Source organism: Pistacia vera, unplaced genomic scaffold (assembly GCF_008641045.1).
Source record: "Pistacia vera cultivar Batoury unplaced genomic scaffold, PisVer_v2 Contig464, whole genome shotgun sequence".
In the NCBI taxonomy this organism is placed as follows: Eukaryota; Viridiplantae; Streptophyta; class Magnoliopsida; order Sapindales; family Anacardiaceae; genus Pistacia; species Pistacia vera.
In genome coordinates, this window is record NW_022196295.1 from 28,912 (window position 1) to 47,961 (window position 19,050).

Genomic DNA, 19,050 nt, shown 5'->3' on the forward strand with positions numbered 1-19,050 from the left:
TCGAACTCAAATTTGGTATCTAAAAGTTGAATTCAAGCTCGGTTAATTGAGTTTTAATTGAATTTTTCGAGTTTAATAGATTTTAATCGAGCTTTTCAAGCTTTTTGTATAGTGATCAAACTCGACTCATAAAATTATTCGAGCCTCGCTCAGTTTTCACCCCTAGTTCTAGGGTCTTGAGTGATTATTATGCAATGACTGATAATTTTAGGGTTTTGAGAGATTAATTGAAGTACATTCAAACTGATCTGGACATATTCCACCATAAAAAAAAAAAAAAAGTAATTATATATAAAGTATTTGCTGTGTATAAATTGGAATGAAACAGTTATAATTATTGGAAACATCCATCGAAGTGACGTGAATCCAAAATATGTCTTGTACAAATTAATTGGAAAGTAGTGACTTTGAAAGCACTAATTAATTTTTTATTGAGAAAATATAAATAAAATAAGGTGGATTTAAAACATAATTGCATGACGTATTAAATTAAAAAAGAAAAAAAGAAAACTTTAACGTTACCTTTTATATTCCATCAAGTCCTGAACCTAACCCATTAACCAACACTGAAAAAATTCAACTACATTCCTTCTGAAAAAAGGTTCACAAGTTGAAAATAATGGAGATCAAACAGGAAAACATGAAAGAAACAACATTATAGTCGGTAAAGTTTTTTTTTTTTTTAAAATTCCAAAAAGAAACTAAAATGAAAATTAAAAAAATTACAATAGGATAATTGAACCTCTTGTGTAATCAACCCATGCTGCTTATTTAATCCTCTTAAACTGCTCAACATGATTTTTCCAAATAGTTAACAAAAATCCTTTATAGTTAGTCCTAACTACACGCATTAAGCCATTAAGGAAGAGCTCCAGCTAACAAAGTTGTTAGGCCTAAGAGGGGACCAAAAGTACGTTTTCTAGTGCAGGTCACGCCGTCAAATTTTACACAAAGGTCTTCTTATTAGATCCTTAATGCAAACATTAAGAGCCTTAAGATATTCTATTTACAAGGATATTACCTTCACCTGCTCCCATTTAGTGCTGGAGAGAATCTTGTTCTTATGCTATGTGCGTCTGTACCTCAACTGCAGACAAGAAAGAGGAGTCAATTAATTTCTGAGCACAAAACAGCCTTTACAAAAACCTTTGATACGAAAACTACATTCGGAACCAAGGACAATAAAATTGCCACTTCACATATGAATTGAAATCAGATGACCAGGATAGTTTTATGTAGAACAAACTTTCTAATTCTATGGGTCTGCAAAGCCACACACTATTGTAATAACTTCATAGACAAGATTAGAATCAATATATCATGAACATAAAGAATCAACAAATAAATGATAGTTTAAACAATTCAGGCATTTCTAAAACACTTTAACTAGAGGAGAACGTACCTGGCCATCAAATAAAATGCTCCAAACCACGAGTAAAGTAGTTGTAGAAGTATCGCACAGAGCGTGTCCGTGGCCTAGGGTGAGGATGAGTGAATCACCAGTGGTCTACCTGTAAGGCTAACAAATCTAAATTAACAAGTCAAATTCTATATAATAGCTGACACTTCATGTCAAAAGTCGTATCCAGAAAACCTGCTTGGAGGATTCCCAAGGGCGGCCTAGTTCAGTCCACACATCCTGCATGAAAAGAGGAAGCCACTTTAGGTTCCATAATTTTACCTTGTCTAAGAGGAGTGAAAAGCATGATTATCAAAACCATTGCAAGTCCTTCAAGCAAGTTTTAAACTAAGAATGACAATACTAGTCACCAAAAACTGTTAATTTCAATGAAGTTTAATAGCTAGTACGCAATGTGAGAAGGAAAAATGTAAGCATGAACTAGTAGAATTAGGTTACAAAACAACAAAGATCTTATGCACAACAACTACGCAAAACAACATAAAATCTAAAATGTACCTGAGGTGATGCACCAAAGGAATATGCTGGCCCCCAAACAGTAAAGTATAACTCCTCCCCAAGCTGAAAATGCAAATATGTAGTTCACTAATTTTGAATTGGAAAACTATAGATAAAAAGTAAAGCACGTAGAAATTCACAAATTAAGATCAAATATATAAAACTGAAATAAAAGCGAGCTCGTGATTAATGATTTCAAACCTTAGCATGCACCTCTTCCCTGTACAGCTTCCAGGAGGCATTGGAGGAGCAATAGCCTTATCCATTACTGATCCAACACCAACTTTCTTGTCTGGAGACAATGTCATATATGACAACGAACAAGTACTGGTGTAGTGCCATCTGGAAACTCTAACGGCAACTCGGCTTTCAAGAAAAATGAGATATGGTTAACAACTTAGAACTAAAATCTGGTAACCAACGTTTAAATTAGTTGGAATAGTGTATTAACACCTTCTCTGTCATGGCAGCAATCTGCATACTGGCTGGGAATGGGGAAAAGCAAAGGACAACCCCTGCAAAATACCATCAAATAAATACCAGAACAAAGTATGCATATTTAAAAATATAAATAGCACGCAGTAATTATGCAGTCAGGGTACATACTGGGTAGAACAGTGTATAAAAACTTCTGTCTTTGTCATAAATTCCCGAAAAGTTGGTTCCAAAAAGCGCATATACAGCTACAAAAGTAGCAAGAGTGATGGACCCCTGTATTAGGAGTATGTTTTATTAGTAAATTACTAAACTAAAACACTGAAAACTAAAGTTCAGACACAAACCCACCCAATCAAAGAAGCCATAGGCATTTGAAGCGTTTGATATCAAAAATTCAATAAGGCGTAATATCTGAACAGCATTCAAGTTAGAAAATTCAAAAAACTTGAAACATTACATACATTACTTTGACAGGTTAAGATAGCAGTAATTATAATTGAAATACAATAGGCAATGGTGAAGTAATATAATAACTAACAGATTGTAGCACATCCAAAAATAGTAAACAGGTAAAATAAAAGGAGATATACAGGAAACAGTACTCTGAGACCAAGGATCAAAACGTAGGTGAAAACCGTGATCTGGGAAGCTAATAACAATATCAAGCTAAGTGGGCTCTACATAAAACAGGCACAGCAATAAATTCTAAGTCATTAACTCATAACATATTAACCCCATCATTACCTAACCATACAAACTATAAGTGTTAAAAATGACCAATTAAAGTAAATATTAATTTAACGTTTTTGCAATATAATAAAAGTAATGTTAAATTCATCTATACATAATGTGCATGGTATTTAACTTAATTCTTTCAGCCAAACCTCGTCAAAATAATTCACATGAACCACGTCGCGAAATGTTGGGCTGCGTTCTATTTGAGCAAATGCTCGCATATCGAGGATCCCTAGAACAATATTCAAATCAATCAAAACAGAGCGTATGAAATTTAATTCCCTAAAAATTTAATTACATTCATGATCATTACTTAATCGACACAAAAATATTAAAATTTGACCGAATTAGCTGAATAACAATAACCTTCCCTAATCAATTACAAAGAGTCCGGATTCGATTCGGATCAATCCAAAGAGTAATTGACTAATCATAGTCTAATCCGATTGAATTAATTAAAATGATTACCGAGAGAAAGGTCCGAGCTTGACCGGCCGGAGATCGAGAACGATGGCGCCCATGGCCGTGCCCTCGCAACGTCGTCTAGAACGTGACTCTGCAACATTGGTACTGAGATTCGGTAGGTCTTCTCTCTACTGGAAATCTCCGTCGGTTTCGCGAAGAAAAACTAGCATGCGTTAACTTGAGCGTTTTTATGTGTATACGAATCGAGGCCAATCTCTACACGGTTCGCTTAGATTGAAAGATCACACGTCAAGTTGAACCTGGGATTGGACCACGTAAGTCTGCCCCTGAAAGTTATCTTTCCTATCAGTTATATAACTTGCTGTCACAATTTAGGAAACCCTAAATTCGGTGATTATTGTTTAAATTTTAAAAGAATAAGACCGACCCAAGTTGGCCCTAATGGCCTTGTCAACCAAAGAAGTTTCAAACTACCACTTTTCCATCCAAAGTTAATTCTGTTACTACTCAAAGCCAATTCGGCAGCGAAAATCCTCTTCGTCACCAAAATTTGAACCTTCAATCTCCTCTCTATAAAACTCTTCTCACTCCGATACCTGATTTCTCGCCAATTGAACCACGTAAAGCTAGGGTTTGTTCTTAACTGATTTCAGCGACGATATTCAATCGATCACCACCATTTGATCCACCGTCCTCCATTGTCGCTTTACAAACACAACTTATGGTAACTTGCAAAACACCAATAAAGAAAAGAAGTGTATTTTGGGTATTAACATAACATAAACTTTGGGTAGGAAATTGGTATTTTGAAACTTTTTGGGTGGAAAACTGTCATTAAGGCAAACCTTAGGTGGGGAAAAAGGCGTTTACTCAATTTTAATAATGTTATCCTTAATTGGTAAATTTTAGCCATACAATAATTTTATCTTGATACTTTCCTACCTCCCCTATTATTTGGTTACCACACCATAACCTCCTAATTTAAAAAAAAAAAAAAAAAAAAAAAAAATGTGCGACTTAGTACTATATAATCATCTTTTAAATTAAAAAAAAATTTAATGGATGGCTTTACTAAAATTTCAAAATAATTATCAACATTTAAGATCTTTTTTTTTTTTTTTTTTTTGTTCACCGGTAACTAAGGGAGTCCATTGAACACTCTTATATCTAATGAGTTAGGTAAGTCATAAATATGGTAGGTGACTGCTTTATGAAACTCGAACACAAGATTCAAATAATCCACCTAGATAACTAAAGTCTTTATGTGGTCACAAAATTAGTGGTTGAAAGTGTTCATTTTAAAAAGGAGGTAATTCGAAGATAATTAGAATCTTAAAAAAAAAAAAAGGGATAAATCCCTATTGAATTATCCTAATCATGTCCTGTAATCATGGGATACTGTCTGATGAAGAAACCTATCATAAATACTAATGGATGAGAAAGACTATAAAATTCAATAAGGTGATAGCCCGGACATTAGAAATTAGAATCAAAACTATATTTAATAATCTTGTGAATATAACATTAGACTTTACAAATAAGTTCATAGATATTTTTTAAGAATTCCATTCATACACCTATCGATAAATACACTCCATTAGTTGAACTGTGAATTTACTAATAACAGGTTTCCAGTAGGGGTGGATAATCGGTTAATCGAACCAGATTTGTAAAACCGAACCAGATTTCGGTTTAGAGAAAATGCAAACCGAAAACCGGACAGTTTCGATTATAAACGCTTGTAAACCGACCAAAATTCGGTTCGATCCGGTTAACCGGTTTTTAAATTAATCCATAAAATCTAGTTTATTTAAGTCCCTAAATTCAAATATTATTATTTTATATAATATAAAACGGTGTAAAAATGTTAAGTTTGACCTGAGGAAGAGGAAGTTGACACATAGCTACAAAAATTGAAGAATCCAAAATCTGTCTACACATACGTTTCATGAACTAATGGAGGCCTTAAGACACAACCAAAGAATCAACAGCCACTTCACTGTCTTTAGACAATCTTTTCAATAAAATTCAAAGGAATCTCTTACTATCAATCTATACCAGAAAGAAGAAAAAAAAAATAGCAGTTTCTTACTGAATGGCATTCAATCCTCACCAGTTCCACCTTCAAACAATAACAATGCTCTATTTAATATTTCTAACTGGGATACAGACTTCCAGTACAAAACTACCATTAAAATTAAAAATTGGGAGGAAACTGAAAGTGAGCTTGACAAAATGGTAAAGTTAAAGCTCTAAGGTATGGATATTTTTGTTATTTTGTAAAATAGGAAAAAAATAAGAAAGAAGAAACTCAGTTGAATGGTGCTGCTAATGGACTGTTGGCGAAACGCGAAATGGATGCTGAATGGTGTACTGCTGGACTGTCGGGGAAACACAAAAAGAATGTTGAATGGTGCTGCTGCTGGACTGTCAACTCACTGTGGGTGGAGCTGCTAGGTGCTGCCGAAGGCGAAGTGCAAAGAATGAAAGAATGAAGACTTGAATATGGAATGGAGTGAGTGGAGTCTGCTATGTGGAGTGTGTATGTGCAGACAGGGGCCGATTTAAATGAGATGAGTGGGGACCACGGCCCCCACTCAATTTTTTAAAATTTCAGAGTTCCTATTTCTATTTCTATTTATTTATTTAAATTTTATCCTTATAAATCTTTGAGATTTTGAGAACGGAATAGCCGGCCTCCCCGTAAGTTTGGATTTTATTTTTGTAAAACCCCTTTTTTTAATATAATATATTTATTACAATTCTTTGTGATTTTATTTTATATAAGAGGATTTCACTTTTTAAAAATTTATTGGGGGTGAAATGAAATGAATAAGAGCTATTGGGTTTACACAATCGTTTAAATCCTGAAAAAGGGTGAAGCATGTACTATTTAAGGGTGAAAATCAAGTCGAGCCACTTAACTATACTTGATGTTGGCTTAAACTCGACTCCGATTAGTCAAGTCGAGTTAGCGTAGTTAACGAGTAAAACTGATCAATTATTCGCGAGTATTCCAAGCTCGATGGTGAAGTTGACAGTTTTTAAAGTAATAGGGTCATATGTAATTTAAAAGTTAAAAATTTGCAAATCCACCCCTGTAGCTGAACTTGAAATCGAGTTCGAACTTGAACATCGAATAAAACTCGAATAAAAACTCGACCTAAAAATCGAAAAAGCTCGATATTATAGGAACTTGAATTCGAATTCAATTTCCAATTTCAAGTACAAGTTCGAGTTTGAACTTGATTCTCAAGTTCGATCAGGCTTGAACTCGAACTTGAACTCGGTACTATAGAGATCGGTGAGTTCGATTTACCAAATACTTGACTTGATTTGATTTCACCCCTAAACTATTAGTGAGTTCTATTCCTTGATTTTGCATTTAGCTTGCATATGATGAAAAGATATGGCAATTAATAATGTAGTTGCCACAAGCATTGCAGAGAAAAAGTCAAGACATTGTAAATGCTATGGCTTAGTCAAAGTCTTAAACAACGGTTACAATGTTAGAGATGAAGGTGGAAATCTTTATTGAGTGAAATTTCTTATTTTGCCAAAAACATGATATGTCCTTTTAAATATGGATGATATGTTTGTAATTCGAAGGCAGCCAAGACGAAGAGTTGAGCACATGAAAAATTTGCATCACTATCGAGTTGAATTATTTTATACAGGGATAGATATGTAACTTCAAGAACTTAACACTCGTTCACTAAGGTTAGTACTGAATTGCTTCTTTGTATGACATGTTAGATCCAAGTATTCATTCCTGCTTTTGACAAGCATAAGTTGATCCGTTGTCCAGCTATCCAACTGATTTTTCTACACTTGAGTTGTGGGTATTGAGAACCATATTAGGACTTATGAGACAGCTTCTTGTGATGAATTTCGCTGAGTTAGAAGGAATTGATGATTTGCCTAAGATTTAGTCTTTAATTTAAAAAAAAAAAAAAAAGACATTTTGTATCTGTTGGGTAAAGCTTGTGAAAATTGCATTGGTTCTACTAGTTGCACTGTGATCGTTGAAAGGGACTTTTTCTGCAATGAATCTTGTGAAAAGTTGGTTACGCAATCAAATGGAAATAATGAGAATGATTGCTTGGTCATCTATTTAAGTAAGAATGTATTTGTACAGTGTTGAGAGATATTATTCAAGGTTTCAGAATATAAAAACTGGTTGAGGACAATTGTAGAAAAATTGTTTATTTTTACAAAAAATTGTGTTTTTGAAGAATTTATTTGTATTTTGTACACTTTTTGTTGAAGCTCATCATAATGAAAAAAATAAGTATGAATATGATTGGTTTTATTTTTTTTGGTTAATTTTTTGCCTCCATAGAGGGAAATTTTTGGATCCGACATGTGTGCAGATTGGAGCTTGGAGGTGAAGAAGAGAAGTGAGATAAGGAATATTGAAAAAAAAACAAGGGTTTGCATATGCTTTCTTACTTAGGGGGTAAGTGTATAACCGGTTTTAAAAACTGGTCCCGATTAATGGTTTGAGATATTTCTCTAAACAAAAAAACCGAACCGATTTGTAAAAAAACATAATTTTATTCGGTTTTTGGTTCAGATTAGTTTTTGGATTATTTCCCATCCTTAGTTTCAGTGTAACGGTCGACCAAGCTCTCGATTCCCAAATTCGAACGGTCAAGCCAACTAGGCCGAGCTGGGATTTAGAGTACTAGGTTTATATGCATTATAAGTGTATTCTTGATGTTACATATGACAAGGGGGTAATGGAAATTCATGAGGAATCCATTAGCCAACTCACTAAGAACAAAAAAATCCCCATCATTGATGTGATCCAAACCTGACTACGTAGCACCTAAGTACAATTCACTAAAGTAATATATCGGAGTTTATGAATTATGATTAATTTATTATATAATTGAAAAGGTAATGAAATTGTGTCATAAGATAATGCTTTACACGTGATAAATAGGGTTATTTGTTTAAAATTTTTTAACTATCTTATTCACTATTTCTAAAATATTAGCTTGTTTTACTATTCTGAAATACTATTATATTTTCTTAACTATTTTTAAACCCTTTAAGTTTATTAATTAACTAAAAATCTCAGAAAAAAGTTTAAAAATTAATAAAAACATATCGCCCACTCACATTTGCCAAATTTAGCCACTATCCTGGAAGGTAATCAGAACTGGTATGATGACGGACACTACCGACTGGATCTAGCCAGTAGTATACCGATCATCATTTTCTGACCAGATCCACCATGGATCTGATAGAAAAAGTCCAAATATTGGTGTAGTTGGTCATCACAACACGCTAAGATATGGATGTCGTTGACAATCAATATGACTAGATCTGACCATAGATCTGCTATTTTCCAGTCGGATCCAGCTAATCGTGGATCGATACGGCAACTCTGGTCACTTTCGGTGATGGTGGTGGCTGCCAAAATTTAATGGATAGAGACGGTGTTTTGTAATTTTTAATATTTTATTACAGGAGTGTTCAATTATTTAACAAACTAAGAAGTGTTTTGTAATTTTTAAATCGTATTTGTTATCCCAACATACTTTAAAAATATCAAAAATATATCAAAATAATAAAACAAACACAACAACTGTTTTAGAAAAAAAGAAAAGAAAAAAGACATGGTCATAGATTCATCCCTCCTTGGGAGTGACTCGTTTATTCTCTACATAAAGTAAACTGTACCTTATCCATCAAAGTAATCTGATCTTGGAAGATGTTCCAAAATAAAATGAATTATACTATTATACGTCAATTTCAAATGAAGAGAATAATCAATAGTAGATTGAGTAAAGAGATAAATCAATTGTGAAATTACGAAATTACCCAAAGAAGAACAAATAAATAATTTCAGTGATTGGATTTTGATTTGAGAGAGTGAGAGTGGGTATGGTCCACAACAGCACTCCATTCATCAGTGAACCACTTGTCATAGTGATAGCTCGACCTCAACTCCTCGACAATTGCTTAAAGGCCTAATGCTAAAGGTCTTTTAGGGTAATTTTTTTTGTGATGGCCCATCGTCCATTATCATACGTGGCGTTTCTTGGTATTAAATTCTTATATACAGGAACTCTTTAAATCCTTATCACTAAAGTGAAATGCCTACCTATCTTCTTCGTCTTCGTCTTCTTCACTTCCGCCTTTCAAATTCCTTCTTTCTATTTATTCTTATTGGATTGCCTTCATTTAACGGAGAAAAGTATCTCTCAATTCAATGACTACAACACTGACTATCTGTATGTGAAAGGTTGATGTCTATTCAAAAACCGAATACTCACTAACGCAATATATCATTTATTTTATTTTGTTTATTAATTTAAGGTTGAATATTACTAGTGTTGAGACTTGAGATAGAGACACGATTTCTATTAAATAGAGAGTAAACAACATATTTTCACCGAGGTTTAGGAAATTCTAAATTAATATCACTAGTTTCATTTATTAGAATACCACACTTATAAATAACACTGTTAGTGACTGTGGGTTTGACAGATGCTATTACCAAAGTGTCATTCACCCCATTCCAACCACCACCACCACACTCGGCGGTTTTAGCCATTTTCTGGCTACTTTTCCACCTACAACAAGTCCTTCACTTTTCTTACACCGTCCTTACTTTCCCCAGACTTCCCGCCACCATGCTCCCGGTCATTCGCAAAAAACGGTGTCATTCGTCTTGCAACCCCCTTTCTTTGTAGCCATTTTCGACTGATTCCCTCATCGAAAACCACCAAACCACCACATCCCCCCTCTTCAAAACCTACCCTCACACCACCTTCCCCCACTCACCATTTGTCACCACCGGCTTCTTTTGCCACCCTCAAGCTGTTGTGGGAACGTCCCAACCAACAATCACCAGGTACCACTACTCGAGTTTTGACCACCAAAATCAACGTTCCACTATAAAAAACACTTCAATTAATCCCTCAAACAAACCCCAAACTTCAATTTTATCAAACAAAAATCCTTAACAACCAATTTAAAAAAAAATGCTATAAATCCTAGGTGAGTGGCGGACGATGAATGGTGGGCTGCTAGGGTCGAGGTTAAGGGCTTTGTGGGGGAAGTTGATGAGCCAATGGGGTGGTGTGGATAGGGTGTCAAAATTGGATCGACCGAAAAAATGTTGGAATCACGCTAGTCAACCGTGCGTGGTGGTTAGCAGTAGGGGGTGGAATTGCTCAGGAAAGAGAGGGGTTTTGTTGAGGGGATTGTGGGAGTCTGTTGGGGCGGTGGGGGATGCTCAACAACATTGGATTCAGGTTGATTTGGCATAATACGGTGAAGCACACAAGTGGGAGTGGGTTGCATAAAGGCAACGTGAATTCGACCAATTTTATAGAGGGATAGGATGGGGATTCTGGTGGTGGTTTCAAGGTGGATTTGACACTGGAAATGACTGGAAATTGGCCTGGAAGTTGAATGGTTGCGCGAAGCATGGATTGATGATCAGAGAGCAAGGGATGATAATTAGAGGTAAGGTTTTGTAGAATGGGTTGGGGGAGTGTGATAGAGGTTTGGGGAATTTCTAGCCAAAGAAATCAATCGGAAATCTGGCTTGAAAAGTCGGCGGTGCGGAATGGAGGGTTGGTGGGGGCTTTCCACAAACAGCTTGAGGGCAGTAAAAGAAAGGCCATTGGACAATAAACGGTGAGTGAGGGAAGGTGGTGTGAGGGTGGGTTTTGAGAGGGGGGAAGTGGTGGTTGATGTTCATGGTAAGTTTTTCTACTGTCTTTAGTATAGTTGCTAATGATGGTTTATGTGGATTTATTTATTTATTTTTCTCAAAATGAGCCATGAATGCCATGCTACCCCAGAATTTAACTATTTTGTCTTGCTGATTTTTTGAATTGATTATGTTAGCTGGGTTCGTGTTTTTCGTTGTTTTTTTATTTCTATTGGTGTGTTTTTTAGTATGTTTTTAACAGTCTTTTCGATAAATAGTTTATATGCTTTCTTTTCTTTTTGGTTGAAGACCGAGTGAAGAATTTGGCATGAATTATTGTCTCTAAATTTTTTATGTTTGGCTAGTTTATTTAACCTCTAATTTTCCACCTTTATCAGGGCTTTCTAAGCTAAAGGAGTTACAAATTTCCAACTCATTACAGATTGAAGTCATTACAGATTTAATTGCTACAGGACTCCAATCAGGCTGAACACTCACTCTTGGAGCTGTGATATCAGGCTGAACATATGTACAAATCTAATTATTATCCCATTCAGATGGCTCAAGATCTATGTTTAAAGAAACTGAGTTGCCAATTATACCTTAAGTATCTCTGGGGTTACTTTATTGGGTCCCTTTGATGAAAAAGCTGCCATGAAGGGAGCTAGCTTTGTTCCAAGTTTTGTGGTTGCACGAGTAATGTAAGCAACAAGATTCCTATTAGGGAAAAAAATTATCAAATTTGTTAAATGTTGTACCGATTGCAAATGCTACGGCTAGGTATCCTTGTTTTCTTACTTGGTTAAATTGATGTAACGATATACAGACACACCATTATTGGTTGTATTATATGTTATTGTTTGTTTATATGTTATTTGTTTATTTTGGTTCCTATTTGTTTATATTCTTAATTGAATTGAATGTAGAGTAGTTGATTTAGGGGTATAAATGTAAAAAATTAAAACTGCACGAATTTTGGGGGTGTAATTGTCATAATTGAAAACTGTTAGGGGTGAAACTGTTAAAACTAAAATCTGCAGAGAGAAAAAACAGGTCCACCCGTATCCGTATAGGTTAGGGCACGGATCCAAAATATTGGACTCACATATATCAACCCGTATAAGGCCCGTACCCGTTTGACCCAGCCCACCCACCTGTTTTGCTAGGTCTACCTTCGAAGTACCTTCGAAGTTCAATGTTTTCATAATCTCTTTAAAACCAAAGTGTCTTTTAAGCTTTCCGGACATGTTTAAGTTCTGGTCAAAACATTCAAAGCGAAAAGGCCATATAAAAATTATCAAGAATTTTCAAATGCCACATGTAATGGCAGGAGAAACCAAGGTATAGGAACGGTAAAAATTATTGTCAAACAAAGTTAACGTTGGTACACCAAACCCAAAGTTAAGAAGCCCAAAGTTAAGAAGCATGAGCCACGAGAAGATCATTGCAGGAATGGACAAAGTAGTCTTAAAGCTTAAAAAAAAAAAAAACAACTTGAGAACAAAGTACATTGTTTCAATTCTATAAAAGTAAACTAAAGAAGCCACGTAGTAATTACAATTAAGAATAACTGTACAAATTAATACACATAGCTGTACAATGGTGACACTTTTTCCCCTAATTTGACTTATTTGGGTTTAGACACGACCATACAAATGCACCGCCCTTTTATTGTGAATTGACATCAACCAGATGGGACAAACCTAAAGAAAAATCAAATCATCAACCATATTGACCGACAGCAATTTAGAAAGCCTAAATTCAAGGCTCTAGTGCTAGTAGTTGGACAAGTAGAAGTCTAAAATAGCACAGCACACACAGCACTACTAGTAAATGGGGTTACGCAGGAGAAGCATACCGGGGGAAGTAATATTTATCATGATTGAAAAAGAGTTACAGTTGCAATATAGCCATTCTTCATCACCTACCAATCAAAAGAGAGAATTATAAGCAATAATTCCTCACAACATAGTTTGAACTAAACTAAAAATTAGCAAATTAGTATTGCATCATGATGAAGATAGCATTAATAATAGAGGGTAATCAAGGTAAATAGAAGAATATCCCAATTGCTAACCTCAAATGCAATATTTTGATAGCCATACACAAAAGTGGATCCGAAAGGATTGTTAGTTGACCCTTGTGTCTGTATAGCTGCTCTACCACAATCTCCAAGGATCTCCTGTAGGAAAGTACACACATTTATTACCACAAGGAAAATGACAAAAGTTGTGAACTGTGAGTGGCAAGCAAAATCTCGATATCAATAAACCACAGTGAGAACTCAACCAATCATCCTGACATCAAGTGCGAGAATGACTCTGAAAGCTCATACCTTGGCATACATTCAGATAATCACACCTAAACACCACCAAATTTTAAAAGAAACTCAAGTGAAACAAATAAATCCACTCAAAATTTTACACAACTAAAACAACCATCAAACATCTAAAATAATCACGCTATAGAGACAACAAAATAACTGTAGTGGAGCATCTTAAAATCATGACCAAAGGTTCACAAGTTGAAAACCATGGAGATCAAACAGGAAAAACATGAAAGAAACAACATTATAGATCACTAAAGTTTTTTGAAAAAAAAAAAAACTACTAAAAAACAGCAAAAGAAACTAAAATGAAAATTAAAAAAATTACAATAGGATAATTGAAACCTTCTTGTGTAATCTAACCCATGCTGCTTATTTAATCCTTCTTAAACTGCTTAACATGATTTTTCCAAATAGTTTAACAAAATATCCTCTTATAGTTTGTCCTAGCTACAAGCATTAAGCCATTAAGGAAGAGCTCCAGCTAACAAAGGTTTTAGGCCTAAGAGGGGACAAAAATGTACGTTTTCTAGAGCAGGTCACGCTGTCAAATTTTTACACAAAGGTCTTCTTTATTAGATCCCTTAATGCAAACATTAAGAGCATTAAGATATTCTATTTACAAGGATATTACCTTCACCTGCTCCCATTTAGTGCTGGGAGTAATCTTGTTCTTATAGCTATGTGCGTCTGTACCCTCAACTGCAGACAAGAAAAGAGGTAGTCAATTAATTTCTGAGCCAAAAACAGCCTTTAACAAAACCCTTTGATACGAAACTTACATTCGGAACCAAGGACAATAAAATTGCACTTCACATATGAATTGAAATCAGCATGACCAGGATAGTTTGTATGTAGAACAAACTTTCTAATTCTATGGGTCTGCAAAGCCACAACTATTGTTCAATAACTCCATAGAGCCAAGATTATGAATCAATATATCATGAACATAAAAGAATCAAAAAATAAATGATAGTTTAAACAATTCAGGCATTTCTCAAAACACTTTCAACTAGAGGAGAACGTACCTGGCCATCAAATAAAATGTCCAAACCACGAGTAAAGTAGTTGTAGAAGTAATCGCCACAGAGCGTTGTCCGTGGCCTAGGGTCTGAGGCTGAGTGAATCACCATTTGGTCTACCTGTAAGGCTAACAAAATCTAAATTAACAAGTCAAATTCTATATAATAGCCTGACACTTCATGTCAAAAGTCCGTTACTCAAGAAAACCTGCTTTTGATGGATTCCACAAGGGCGGCCTAGTTCAGTCCACACATCCTGCATAAAAGAGGAAGCCACTTTAGGTTCCATACATTTTTACCTTGTCTAAGAGGAGTGAAAAGCATGATTTATCAAAACCATTGCAAGTTCCTTCAATGCAAGTTTAAAACTAAGAATGACAATACTAGTCACCAAAAACTGTTAATTTCAATTGAAGTTTAATAGCTAGTACGCAATGTGAAAGGAAAAATGTAAGCATGAACTAGTAGAATTAGGTTACAAAACAACAAAAGATCTTATGCACAACATACTACGCAAAACAACATAAAATCTAAAATGTACCTGTGGTGATGCACCAAAAGGAATATGCTGGCCCCCAACAGTAAAGCATAACCCCTCCCCAAGCTGAAAATGCAATGTAGTTCACTAATTTTGAATTGGAAACTATAGATAAAAGTAAAGCAAGTAGGAATTCACTAAATTAAGATAAAATATATAAACTGAAATAAAAGCAGAGCTTGTGATTAATGATTTCAAACCTTAGCATGCACCTCTTCCATGTACAGGCTTCCAGGAGGCATTGGAGGAGCAATAGCCTTATCCATTACTGATCCAACACCAACTTTCTTGTCTGGAGAACTGTCATATATAGACACACGACAAGTAACTGGTGTAGTGCCATCTGGAAACTCTAACGGCAACTCGGCTTTCAAGAAAAATGAGATATTGTTAACAACTTAGAACTTAAAATCTGGTAACACAAGTTTAAATTAGTGGAATATAGTGTATTAACACCTTCTCTGTCATGGCAGCAATCTGCATACTGGCTGGGAATGGGAAAAGCAAAGGACAACCCCTGCAAAATACCAACGTCAAATAAATACCAGAACAAAGTATGCATATTTTCAGAAATATAATTGGTATGCAGGTAATTATGCATTCGGGGTACATACTGGGTAGAACAGTGTATAAACACTTCTGTCTTTGTCATAAATTCCAGGAAAAGTTGGTCCAAAAAGCGCATATACAGCTACAAAAGTAGCAAGAGTTGATGGACCCCTGTGTTTAGGAGTATGTTTTATTAGTAAATTACTAAACTAAAACACTGAAAACTAAAGTTCAGAACACAACCCACCCAATCAAAGAAGTCGCGTAGCGCATTTGAAGCCGTTTGATATCAAAAATTTCAATAAGGCGTAATCTCTGATACAGCATTCAAAGTTAGAAAATTCAAAAAACTTGAAACATTTACATACTTACTTTGACAGTGTTAAGATAGCAGTAATTATAATTGACATACAATAGGCAATGGTGAAGTAATATTAATAATCTCAACAGATATGTAGCACATCCAAAAATATAGATAAACAAGTAAAATAAAGGGAGATTATACGGGAAACAGTACTACCTGAGACCAAGGATCAAAACGTAGGTGAAAACCGTGATCTGGGAAGCTAATAACAATATCAAGCTTAAGTGGCTCCTACATAAAACAGGCACAGCAATAAATTCTAAGTCATTAACTCATTAACATATTAACCCCATCATTTCCCTAACCATACAAACTATAATGTGTTAAAAAATGACCAATTAAAGTAAATATTAATTTAACGTTTTTGCAATATAATAAAAGTAATTGTTAAATTCATCTATTACATAAATGTGCATGGTATTTAACTTAATTCTTTCAGCCAAACCTCGTCAAAATACTTCACATGAACCACGTCGTAAATGTTGGGCTGCTGTTCTATTTGAGCAAATGCCTCGCATATCGGCATCCCTAGAACAATATTCAAATCAATCAAAACAGAGCGTATGAAATTTAATTCCCTAAAAATTTAATTTACATCTCATGATCATTACTTAATCGACACAAAAAAGATTAAAATTTGAACGAATTAGCTGAATAACAATAACCTTCCCTAATCAATTACAAAGAGTCCGGATTCGATTCGGATCAATCCAAAGAGTAATTGACTAATCATAGTCTAATCCGATTGAATTAATTAAAATGATTACCGAGAGAAAAAGGTCCGATGCCTTGACCGGGCCGGAGATCGAGAACGATGGCGCCCATGGCCGTGCCCTCGCAACGTCGTCTAGAACGCTGACTCTGCAACATTGGTACTGAGATTCGGTAGGTTTTCTTCTCTACTGGAAAATCTCCGTCGGGTTCGCGAAAGAAACTAGCATGCGTTAACTTGAGCGTTTTTATGTGTGTACGAATCGAGGCCAATCTCTACACGGTTCGCGTAGATTGCCAAAGATCACACGTCAAGTTGACACCTTGGATATTGGACCACGTAAGTCTGCCCCTGAAAGCTATTCTTTCCTAATTCAGTTATATAACTTGTCTCTTACAATTTAGGAAACCCTAAATTCGGTGATTTTTGTTAAAACTTTAAAAGAATGAACGACCCACCCAAGGTTTGCCTGGATGACACTTTTCAACCCAAGAAGTTTCAAACTACCACTTTCCCACCCAAAGTTAATATTCTGTTACTACTCAAAGCCAATTTCGACAGTGAAAATTCTCTTTGTCATCACCATTTGAACCTTCAGTCTCCTCTTTACAAAACCCTCTCACTCCGACACTTGATTTCTCGCCAATTGTCAACCACATAAAGCTAGGGTTTCTTATTTTTAGCTGATTTTCGGTTGATTTCGAAGACAAATATTCAATCAATCACCACTATTTGATCTACCGTCCTCCATTGTCCACTTTACAAACCCAACTTATGGTAACTTATGGAACACCAACTGAGAAAGTAAAGTGTATTTTGGGTATTAACCGAATATAAACTTTGGGTAAGAAATTGGTATTTTGAAACTTTTTAGGTGGGAAAGCGTCGTTAAGGCAAACCTTAGGTGGGAAAAAGTCGTTTACTCAATTTTATAAATGTTACTCCTTAATTTGGTAAACTTTAGCCATACAATAATTTTATTCTTGATACTTTTCTACCTCCCCATATATTTGGTCTTACCATAGCCATAACCTCCTAAGTTCAAAAAAAAAAAAATAATAATAATAAATAAGGTGCGACTTTAGTACTATATAACTTGTCTTTTGAATTTAAAAAATTGAGTAATACTACACATACAAAGAAATTTTACAAAGATCTTCATACAAAGTGAGGTGACAAAAAATGAATGGAAGAGTAAATTTAATGAGTTTGACTTTTGTTTCACTCTTTTATTCATTTTTTGCCACCTCACTTTGTATGAAAATCTTTGTAAGATTTCTTTGTAAGTATAATATTATTGTAAAAAAATTAATAGATGGTTTTACTAAAATTTCAAAAATAATTAATCAACATTTAAGATCTTTTTTTTTTTTTTTTTTTTTTTAACCGGGTCAACTAATTATGGGAGTCCATTAAACACTCTGTATGTCTAATGAGTCAGGTAAGTCATAAATTTGGTAGGTGACTGCTTTATGAAACTTGAACACAAGATTTCTAATAACCCACCTAGATAGCTAAAGTCTTATTATCTGGTCACAAGGCTACTGGTTGAAGGTGATTCATTTTATAAGAGGGGGTAATTTGAAGATAATTAGAATCTTATTAAAAAAAAAAAAAAAAAGATAAATCTCTATTGAATTGTCCTAATAATGTCCTGTAATTATGGGATACTTGTCTAATGAAGAAACTTATCTGTTGATGCTTGATTTTGGATACCAACGACTCGCACATGTAAAGTGCTAAGAGAATCTTATAAATTACATGTGATGGATCCATGAGATTTGAGTATAGTGCTGAGATTATATATGTTGCAGAAACATAAATAATAGACTGACAAAAGAGATTTTTATAGTAGTTCGGATACTTAAAGCAACTCCTACATCCACTGTTATTTTATTATTCTCTAACTATTTCTATGATATTACCCGTAAGACATATAAAGATGAAGAAACACTTTGCTTACAGAGAGAAATAATGAAGCTCAAATCTATGTCCAACTCTCATATGCCCAACCCCCCTTTTCGTGAAGAGAGGTGCTCATTTATACACCTTTTAGGTCAATATAATGAATGCTTTTACAAGCTTTCCTCATACGTGGGGACCATTCCTTAATCCTTATCTTTTTATTTTGATAAAGTTTGAACAAATGTGCAGTCTTCATCCACTCATAGACAAAACTTGAATATACTAGGTTGGTAACAGTCGTATCTCTTCTGTCTTAGGACGATATGACAGCTCCTAGACGATAGAAAGCTTTCATAAACTCGGATTGGTTGGTACTGACATCAGTGTGATTTTTTAGGCATAACACTATCAATAAATACTAATGGATGAGAAAGACTTATAA

General features: G+C 34.7%; 1 protein-coding gene and 1 pseudogene across 1 annotated transcript; both read right to left on the reverse strand.

Annotated features, from left to right (window-relative positions):
* Positions 1–1,160: 1,160 nt before the first annotated feature.
* Positions 1,161–3,656, reverse strand: LOC116145625 (annotated as a pseudogene).
* Positions 3,657–12,636: 8,980 nt separating this feature from the next.
* On the reverse strand, positions 12,637–16,900 carry LOC116145624 (UPF0183 protein At3g51130-like). Its single transcript, XM_031431071.1, has 14 exons — positions 16,759–16,900; positions 16,437–16,519; positions 16,148–16,222; positions 15,875–15,942; positions 15,693–15,798; positions 15,535–15,595; positions 15,279–15,445; positions 15,082–15,144; positions 14,749–14,796; positions 14,547–14,660; positions 14,301–14,400; positions 14,153–14,220; positions 13,270–13,374; positions 12,637–13,116 (listed from the first exon to the last, which is right to left on the reverse strand). The coding sequence occupies exons 1-14, from the start codon at positions 16,859–16,861 to the stop codon at positions 13,069–13,071; spliced, it is 1,209 nt and encodes a 402-aa protein (XP_031286931.1). The 5' UTR covers positions 16,862–16,900; the 3' UTR covers positions 12,637–13,068.
* Between the last annotated feature and the right edge of the window lie 2,150 nt (positions 16,901–19,050).